Below are 10,246 nucleotides of genomic sequence, written 5' to 3'. Positions count from 1 at the left end.
CTTGGTTTTAAGAATGGAATCTGTGACAATCTGGTGGGGAGTGGAGGTCACAGCTACACCTCATGCTTGAATCATATGACATGGAGAAATCAGACTGGTATTGAGTGGGAACTTCCTACCTTTCAGCTACCTTCATAGTGCTGAAAGTTTCTAGCAACCTAAAGGGGGAGGAAAAGTCCTCAATAGCCTTACCCAGCTGTGGCCTGGCAAGGAATGCCCATTAGTACAGTAGTACCGTGAATATTATGGGAGTACCAATCACTCACTAATTAGATTTAAAGCCCACTCTTCAAGAGGGAAACTCATGCCCAACACTACTAGCTGGCCCAAAATATCCTTGGCTGGTTAAGACCTAGACCCCAAGGGAGAACCTCCTACTAAATTTTGCTAAATTGACATAGTATTAATTGCTCCCATGTACTTATCTTTATTCCCATACATTACTGTATTGCTCATCTCTAATCAGAGAAGCTTCTTTTTCCAGAAGATGGTGATTAACACAGAGACCTAGTATTGGCAATGTGAAGATACTAAGAGACTTCAGAGTGCTCAGCTCTAAGTGGGTCATCTAGTGATCTAAATGGGATCATTGCAGAAAAGAGGGGAGACAGATTGCAAAAACCAGATGTAGTGGGCCTTTTTTAGCAAGACAGCATTTCCAAATACATCATGGTGGTCATGGCACATTAACTATTAACAGCTATGACTGCATCCACAAGACTTGAACAGGTTCAAGGCAACTAAATTCCCAGCATAAATGGGAGAGGTATTTGTGAAGTCCCACCCTTACTTGAGGAGCTATAGGAACTACCTGTGGTAGATCAGAAGGGGATAGTCCATTTTACCTGAGGAGCTGTTAGGAACTATCTATGGTTCTTTGGAAGGTATAGTCCACTTTCTTCATGAACTCAGGCTCTAGGCAGCCACCTATGTTCTAGTTAATATGTCTACACTCATGTAATACACAGTTCACTAAGTAGACCCAGCAAATTTTTAAAAATAGCACACGAAGTTGGGAGAAGAAATTCAGAAATGGGAGAATTGGAGGGAAGAGAATGTGTGAATTTGATCAAAATACATTTTATTGTCAGAAAAACACTGGCAAATAGCTGAACATGAGGGTACACATCTGATCCTAGCACCCCAGAGGCAGAAGCAGGTGGATCTTTATGAGTTTGAGACCAGCCTGGTCTACACAAGTGAGGAAGACATACAAACAAACATACAAACAAACAAACAAACAAACAAATATCAAACAATTGTCTTAGCAACTCTAGAATGCAAGAAATAATAACCCAGCTTTGGATAGTTTCCTATAGTAAATAATTTATCGTTTCAATTTGGTATTTAAATAAAAAAAATTCTTATAAAAAATCTACAAGAGCTAGTTCCAGGACAGGAACCAAAAAACTACGGAGAAACCCTGTCTCAAAAATCCAAAAAGAAAAAAAAAAATCTAGGGAAGAAAACAACCTCCAGGTTCTGATATGACGGTGAATAATTAGCACCTGGTACCATAAGTATGTGGCTGTATCTCACTATGGGGAAAATGAGTTTAAATACAGGTTATTCAAGTTCTACATGTTTGGAAACTATGATCCTTTAAGTGTGACATTATCAAATGTCTCTGGCTCTCTCCTGGGTCAGCAATCCTTCCCTTCAGGCCTTCCAGTTGCAAGCCCTTTGCTGCCATCCTCTGTCCCTGAGTGAACTCACAACCCTCCCCTAACCATCTCTTTCCTCTGACAAGGAGACTGCTACCATTCCTTTGTATTAGGGTGCCATCTATTTCCCCTCCTCTTGCTGGCCAACAGGACGGTCAAATGTAAGTGTAATTTGCTTTAGTGGAGAGCAATGAGAATTCAGACTTCTGGAAAGTTATAAAATAGTTCATGTTTATTTTTTTATCTGAAAGTGTTCATTTGGTTAACTGAGTCCTTCAAAAAGACATTTCCAGACAAGCAGCTGAACTCTTCTCTATCCTCTTCCAATTCCTAGATATTTAGGTTCATGCTTCTGAAGGCCTTTTGAAAGATTCAGTGGGTCAGACAATTACCTAGCCAAGTCAGAGAGCTGAAGAGGACTATAAAGGGCAATGTTGGTCATTACTAAAAGCAAAATAATGGCTAGTATTGATCTTAAGCATTGATCCTGTCTTTTTCTTTCTGAATGATTTTACAGTGTTTATTTAAAATAGTTTCCCAAAAATCAATACAAATTTTAAAAGCCTTCATTTCTTCTTGTTCTTAGCACCAAAACACAGTGTTGGGCATAAGGTAGAGAATTTTACTCTATTATTACACATTTAAATCTTGCCAGTACCCGCAGAAGAGGCATCTTTTGAGCACTTTTGCAAACATATGAGAAGCATGAGATACCACTGTTCAGGTAGAGCAGAGGGGGAAGCTCAACTATGCTGTACTGTCCCGTGTGTTTGCCCAGAGTGACTCTGTTAATCATTCTCTTTGCAAAGAAAATTGGTCCTGAAATTCCTGTTTGAAGATGCTGCCACCTTTCTCTGGAGACCTTGACTGATAGGAATGTCATACTTTCATTCCTTCTCATCCTAATACTTGAAAGCACGTCATTCCAATTAGGAGACAAGTTGGTTTGTTGATGCATCAATAATACTGTCTGGGTTGTTTTTAAAAAAGCTTAGCTATAGCCAAACTCTTCAAGAGGTACTCTTGGTATATGGAAGGACTGTATCCCTTTTAACACATCTTTTGATTATCTAAGTATCATCTGCCTATGTACATGCCGGTCTTACCCCCTTTTATTTTTATACAATATATCTTCACTACAGCCCTTTCCCTCTGCTCCTCTTAGTCCTACCCCACCTCCCATCACTTTCAGATCCATTCCCTTTCTGTTTTTCATTAGAAAAGAATGGGTTTCTAAGAGATAGTAATAAAACATAACAAAATACAATATGATATGATAAAATAAAACTATCACATCAAAAATGGACAAGGCAAACCAAGAGAAGAAGAAGAGCCCCAAGAGAAGGCACGAGAATCATATACCCACTCATTCAAAAATACAGCCCCCCCCAAATAAACTGAAAGTTATAATGTATATACATAGGACTTAGTACCAATCTATACAGGCCCTGTGCATGCTACTTCAGTCTATGTGAGTTCATATGAGCTTTGCTCAGTTAATTTTGAGGTACTTGTTCACCTGGTGTCCTCCACTCCCTCTGGCTCTTACACTCTGTCTGCTTTCTCTTCCTCAGGGTTCCCTGATATTTGTGGAAAGGAATTTGATGGAGACATCCCACTTAGAGCTGTGTATTCCAACATATCTCTCTCTTTGCATAATGTTTGTATTTGCTCCTATATGCTATAGCAAGAATCTTCTTTGATGAAGATGGAATAACTCATTGATCTATTCATACAGCAGAATATCATAAAGAGTCATTTTATTGATACATTTTTCACTTTTTATTTTTTTTCTTTGTTTAGCTTTTATTGTTTTTAATATGTTATTACTCTAGGTCTCTGAGCTATCTGGTCTGTGATTCTTGGTTACATGAGCAGGACAGGGTATGGGTTCCATCTTGTGATGTGAGCCTTAAGTCAAATCAGACATTGTTTGGTTACTCCCCCAAGGTTTGTGCCATCAGTGTTCTAACATACTGTGTAGGCAGGACAGATTGTAAACCAAAGGTTTTGTAGCTGGTTTGGTGTTCATGTTTCTCTTTTGTTAGCCTGTAGAATACCTTCCCATGCCAAAAACCTGAGAAGATGAGGCAGATGTTTATTGTAAGCACTAGTTGGACAACTCCTTTTTAATGAGTTTTCCAGGTGTTGTCTTTAACAAGGAATGGCCAAGATCAAAACACTGATGACAACTTATGCTGGAGAGGTTGTGGGGTAAAGGGAACATTTCTGCATTGCTAGGGGGAATGCAAGTTGGTACAACCTCTTTGGATGTCAGTGTGGTGATTTCTCAGAAAACTAGGAAACAACCTTCTTCAAGACGCAGTAATACCACTTTTGGGTATATATCCAAAGGATGCTCAATCGTGCTACAAGGACATGTGCTACTGTGTTCAGAGCAGCATTGTTTCTCATAGCCAGAACCTGGAAACAACCTAAATGCCCCTCGACCAAAGAGTGCATAAGAAAAATGCGGTACATTTACACAATGGAGTACTACACAGCAGAAAAAAACAACGACATTTTGAATTTTGCAGACAAATGGATGGGGCTAGAAAACATAATTTTGAGTGAGGTAACCCATACACAGAAAGACAATTATCACATGTACTCATTCATAAGTGTTTTTTAGACACAAAGCAAAGAAAACCAGCCCACAATCCCAGAGAACTTAGGCAACAATGAGGACACTAAGAGAGACTTACATAGATCTAATCTGCATGAGAAGTAGAAAGTAGAAAAAGACAAGATTTTCTGAGTAAATTGGGAGCTTGGAGACCTTGGGAGATGGTTGAAGGAGGAGGGGAGAGGCAGGGAGGGGAGCAGAGAAAAATGTAGAGCTCAATAAAAATCAATAAAAAAAATAGGACCTTGCTGCCCATTTATGGAGAGAGACCTATTGTCTTGGCAACCACCTGGTTTGTTTTGGGATTTAAATGGGGTCCCATTATTCACCAACAACAATTGGATATAACTCAGTTAGTCCTGGTACTGGAAAATTTGTTTGGTGACAAGAGATGTCCTGTTGGGACTCCATGTTGCTTATTATTCAGAGACTTTATTAGGATAACCTTCATCTACTTTAGGAAGTTTCAACTACACTAGTTTTCTATACCATCCCCCAAATGTTCCTCTATTCTGGCTGTCTCTCCTAGAATTCCCTCCCTCAATTCCATTATTTCTTCCTCTCCTCATCAGATCCTTCTGGTTCCATTCCTCCACCCTGTCCACATCCACCCACAAATCTATTCTATTTCTTACTTCCCTGGATATCCATGTGTTATTCCAGTTCCCTTTTCTATATCTGACTTCTCTCAAACTATAGATGGCAGCTTGTCTGTCATTTATTTAACAGCTAATATCCACATATAAGTGAATACATACCATATATATATATCTTTCTGGGTCTGTATTACCTCATTCAGGATGTTTTTTTTTCCTAGTTCCACATATTTGCCTACAAGCTTTACATAATTGTTTTAATAGTTGAGTAATTCATTACATAAATATACCACATTTTCTTTATCCATTCTTCTGTTGATGGACACCTAACTTGTTTTCAGTTTATAGATATCATTAACAAATCAGTGATGAACATGGTTGAACAAGTGTCCTTGTGGAAGGACAGAGTGTCCTTTGGGTGTCCAAGAGTAGTATAGCTGGATCTTAAGGTGGATTGATTCTTGTCTTCTTGAGGAACCACCACCTTGATTTTCATAGTGGCTATACAAATTTGCACTACCACTAGAAATGGCTGAATGTTTCCCTTATTCCACACAGGACTTTACAGTCTTAACTTAACCAACATTTATAGTTGAAAGAGTAGAAGGGACAGACAAGAGTATTAATTTTTATCCTAGAAAAAAAACTAAGTTGTTTCTAGATTTAAGTTTAATATAAGTTTGCCCCTTTTGTCAAATAAATTTTGAGGATTCTCCCCCTTCAAAACCAGTGTTTTAGAGCCAGAAAAACAGGTAGGCCATCTTCCAGTGGAACTCTGATTCCCTCGGCTGAGCTCCCAAAGACCTAATCCACTGCCACCTTTTACTTCCCTCTCCCACTGCAGGATCCCCATCCCCTTTATGAGTGAACTTCTACTACTCAAGTGAAGGCCACATCAGCCAAAAGAATAGGTGGGCAAACTCAGGCAGAGACGCATTGCTGGACCAGAAGTCACTCAGACACCAGAACTGTAGATGGGCTGCCTGCCTATGGATCTCCTCCACTATCCCAGTGTGCCCCTTCCACAGACACGATTCCAAATCCCCCATTTCCTCCTCATCACAGAGTCCCAGGCACCAACTTGGATAGAGACACACTTCTCAACCAAAGACCATGGAGCTTCCAGGAGTCTAGGCCCCAAAAGTGGGTAGGGATTCGCTGTTGCCCTAGAGGCCCTGCTGGCTGCCAGCACTCCAGGCCATGGTGACCAGAAGACCAGAGAGAAAACAGAAATCAAAGAACAAAACACCAATACAACAAAGAAAACCTCAGAAGTCAGTACCTAGATCTATAATCATCCCAAACCCAGATGTCTAGACTCCAGTGTAACAACACCACTAATAACAACCAGGATAATATGTTGTTATTATAGCCCAGCTATCCTACAATAATAAGCCCTGAATATTCCAACATAGCTGAAGCACAACAAAAACACCTTTAAACCAACTTCATGAAGACGATAGAGGTCCTTAAAAAGAATTTAATAAATCCCTTAAAGAAATCAAGAAAAATTGAAGATAAAAATTTGAAAGAAATGAATAAATCCCTTAAAGAGAGCCCCCCAAAAGACAAATGATTAAAAGAAACAAATAAAACTGTTTACGACCTAAACATGAAACAGAAGCAATAGAGAGAACACAGACTGAGGGAATTCAAAGGAAACTGGTTTGATCTTCCATATCACTGCAATTATAATGGCTATCATCAAAGTAACAAGTGAGGAGCAATGTACAAGGAATACTGGTGAAGATGTAGGGAAAGGGGAACCTGTATTCACTGTCTGTAGGACGACAATCTGTGCACCACTGGGAGAATATGAATAGAGTTGCCTTATGATCCAGCTCTGCCACTCTTAGGTACTTGAGTCAACATACCCCGGAAATGCTGGCTCATGCATGTTTACAGCTGCTCAGCTCACAATACCGAGAAAATGGAACCAGCCTAGATGTCTATCATCAGATGAATGCATAAAGAAAATGTATTTCCCACACACAGTGAAATTTTATGTAGCCATAAAGAAAAATGATATCATAGCATTTACAGGGAAATGGATGCAACTAGAAAACCCTATGTAAGCCATGTAAATCAGACTCAGAAAGACAAATACCACGTTCTCCATGACATGTAGCACCGAGGTCTAAAATTCCATGTGTGTTTCTATATGCATGCATTTGTATCCTGGTGTTGGAAGGTAAGAAAACAAGAAAGGGAGTCTTGAGAATTAAGGAAAATATCTTCAGAGAAGTGGTAAATAGAAAAGAACCTGGATACTTGTAATTATGAAGCAGAAGAGGTAGTAACTGGGGGAAGAAATAGAACGAGCTGGAGGAGTAAGAGAGGACAATGAAGCCATTGGGGGACGTACACTAATGACACCATAACAAAACATGATGAAACCCAGTACTCTGTCTGCTAACCTAAAAATGAGGTTTTCTTTTCTCTTTTCTTTTCTTTTCTTTTCTTCTTTTCTTTTCTTTTCAGACCGTACTAGCAGGTTTATCTGTTTGCATAGCTAATCCTTTTCACGTTTCCTTGTATTTATATCTATATTTGTGTATGGAACAGGTCTCTTTACCTTCAATGCCTTTGAAAAGCAAATGTTGGGCTTTGTCTACTTAGTTTAAGATGGTAATAACCAGCATGGGTCTAAGTGACAATAACTGCTTCTAAGAAAACACCTAGCTAGCATGCATTATTCTCCCTCACCCTCATAATCAACTCGACTCACTTAAACAGCTTAAGGCTTAGAAATTATTTTCAAAGACTTAACATAGCTGGTCATAATAAAGAAAAAAAATCAATTATAAGATAATCTGTTTCCACATACTAATGCCTTTATTTTAAGCCCTTAACAGCTTTTATACTGAATATAAAACTGAAAGAGAACGTTAATTCACAGATTTTCAATGTTTATTAAACTCAATTGTAATATTACCTTTTATAAAACTTTCATCTTTTATATTTTTATGATTACAGGTGTTTTGCCTGTGTTATCTGTGTACCACACAGTGCCTGGTTCCCATGGAAGCCAGAAGAATATATGAAATCCCAGAATTATGATACCTCTGGGAGTGGATTTATGTTTGGCTGTGAGCCACCATAAGGATGCTGGGAATCAAACCTGGGTCTTCTGGAAGAGGAATCAGTACTCATAGCCACTGAGCCATCTCTCCAGTCCCAAGGCATCTTTCTTAAGAGCTCCTTCATTGAAAAGTTCAATTTCTCAAGCTATTCTTCATTTTAATAACCCACAAAACTGCCAACAGCAGCTTTGATTCAACAGGTGATGTACTTCACACTTCCCGCAGTTGCTCCCGGGCAGCAAATGGAATGGAAATAAAGTACGAGCTTACATGAAGGGACATAGTCTCCCACAGGAGGACACAACAATCGACCATTAAAACCCTGGATGGATGGGGGCAGGGCTTGAGAAAGGATCTGGGAGGTCAGACTTCATCCTCAGCTCTTTAGCTTCAGGCACTGTCTGTGCCGCCACCAGCACCCCTCCTACACACCCGCTGGTCAGCACGGACCTGCATAACTGCCCTCTCCTGCACGCAGTTGGCTTAGAGGAAGACAGCTTAAAGAACTGCGGCAGTCCTCACATACGTGACCCCCAGGACCAGCAACAGACACCAGCCTCAGCTGGCAGAACTAGCCTACTAAATGTCCTCCAACTTTTGGATGCGTCAGTTAGCTTTCCTCTGTGGATCAGTCGTCGGATATCTTTTTTGTGCTCAGTTCTTTACCATTTTGTTAGAAGAACACAGTGGCATTGACCCTATGGCTCCTAATTATTCCACTAAGACTCATTTAGATGGTACCAGAGAGAATGGTCGGAAAGGATCGGTGATGTCGAAAGTGTATACTGGCTATGAGGACACAGACATGGCTGCAAAACTCTACCAGAAGGTGAAGATTCTTTGCTGGATAATGACGGGACCACAAAATCTGCAGGTAAGAGCCAAGCACATTAGAGCCACATGGGCCCAGCGTTGTAACAAAGCACTGTTTATGAGCTCGGAAGACAACGCAGACTTCCCTGCTGTGGGATTAAAAACTGAAGAAGGCAGAAATCATTTGTCCCAGAAAACATTAAAGGCCTTTTTGTATGTTCATGACCACCACCTAGAAGATGCAGATTGGTTCATGAAAGCAGATGATGATACATATGTTATAGTAGACAACCTGAGATGGCTTCTGGCAAATCAGGACCCAGAGCAACCTGTATACTTTGGGAGAAGATTTAAGCCCTATGTAGATGAGGGCTACATGAGTGGTGGGGCAGGCTATGTGCTGAGCAAGGAGGCCTTGAGGAGAGTGGTGCGTATGATAAAGAGGAATGGATGTGAACCTTTTACTGCCTTTGAAGACATCATTCTGGGACAGTGCTTACAAACAGTCAACGTGAAGCCAGGCGATTCCAGAGACCCCACTGGGAAAGAAACTTTCCATCCCTTTTTGCCAGAAAATCACTTAATTCCAGGTTTTCACTCCAAATCTTTTTGGTACTACAAATATAATTATTACCCTCCCATATATGGGCCCAACTGCTGTTCTGATTTTGCAGTTTCTTTTCACTATGCAAATGCTATAGCCATATATGAGTTGGAATACCTAGTTTATCATCTCCGGCCATATGGTTATGCATACAGATATCAGCCCACCTTACCTGCAAATCGACCAGAGAAAAGAAACAAAGCAAAGCAAAATGAAGATGTAAAAGATTAACTCGGGAAGTACTTGAGATGTATGCAAGAGCTAAGGTGGAGTGACTAACCTTGCAAGACCAAAAGAACACTTGGCAGGGCAAGCCTTGCTGGGTGAATAAGTGAACATTTTATCAAATAAATAAAAAAAAGCAACAACAAAGTTCCTGAATATGATCCAAGGTTAAAGCAGAAGATGCATTCTGTGTTACAGCACCTTGCTTATACATATATAACTGATACTGTTTTTAAAAGAATAGTCAGATAGATGAGCGATTTTGTATCCGTTTCTGACCATACTCATCATACAAACTCTACTGGACCAGGAAAATGAACTGCTCATGATAATATACGAGCCTGACTGAACACTAAAAGCAGTTTTAGCATCGTCTTTTATACTCTACTCATAAATTAGAGTTCTGTACAACATAAACTAAAATCCCCCTGACACACAATTGTCTAATGACAATTTCTTGCCCATAATGTATGAGAGGCAGAATTTCTTCCAGAATTAGGATGCAATCTGTACTAAAAGTCACCAATAAAGTCACACCATGCTTCTATTATAGGTCTTCTTGAATCTAATTCATGTTTAGTTTCTATCATGGTGAGCTATATTCATGGTGGTCTCTTTCTAAGAAAAGCATCTCT

The 10,246-nt window shown here is 39.8% G+C and overlaps 1 protein-coding gene across 1 annotated transcript; it reads left to right on the top strand.

Moving 5' to 3' along the window:
* Nucleotides 1-8,552: 8,552 nt before the first annotated feature.
* On the top strand, nt 8,553-9,665 carry LOC126503505 (glycoprotein-N-acetylgalactosamine 3-beta-galactosyltransferase 1-like). The gene is given in 1 exon segment (XM_050145224.1): nt 8,553-9,665. A coding segment is annotated over 1 exon segment (1,113 nt).
* The last annotated feature ends 581 nt before the right edge of the window (nt 9,666-10,246 follow it).

This window comes from Alexandromys fortis, unplaced genomic scaffold, assembly GCF_014885135.2.
Source record: "Alexandromys fortis isolate MF-2015 unplaced genomic scaffold, M_Fortis_MF-2015_v1.1 scaffold_2_1_26212458, whole genome shotgun sequence".
Classification (NCBI taxonomy): Eukaryota; Metazoa; Chordata; class Mammalia; order Rodentia; family Cricetidae; genus Alexandromys; species Alexandromys fortis.
This window is presented reverse-complemented; position numbering and strand designations above follow the sequence as displayed.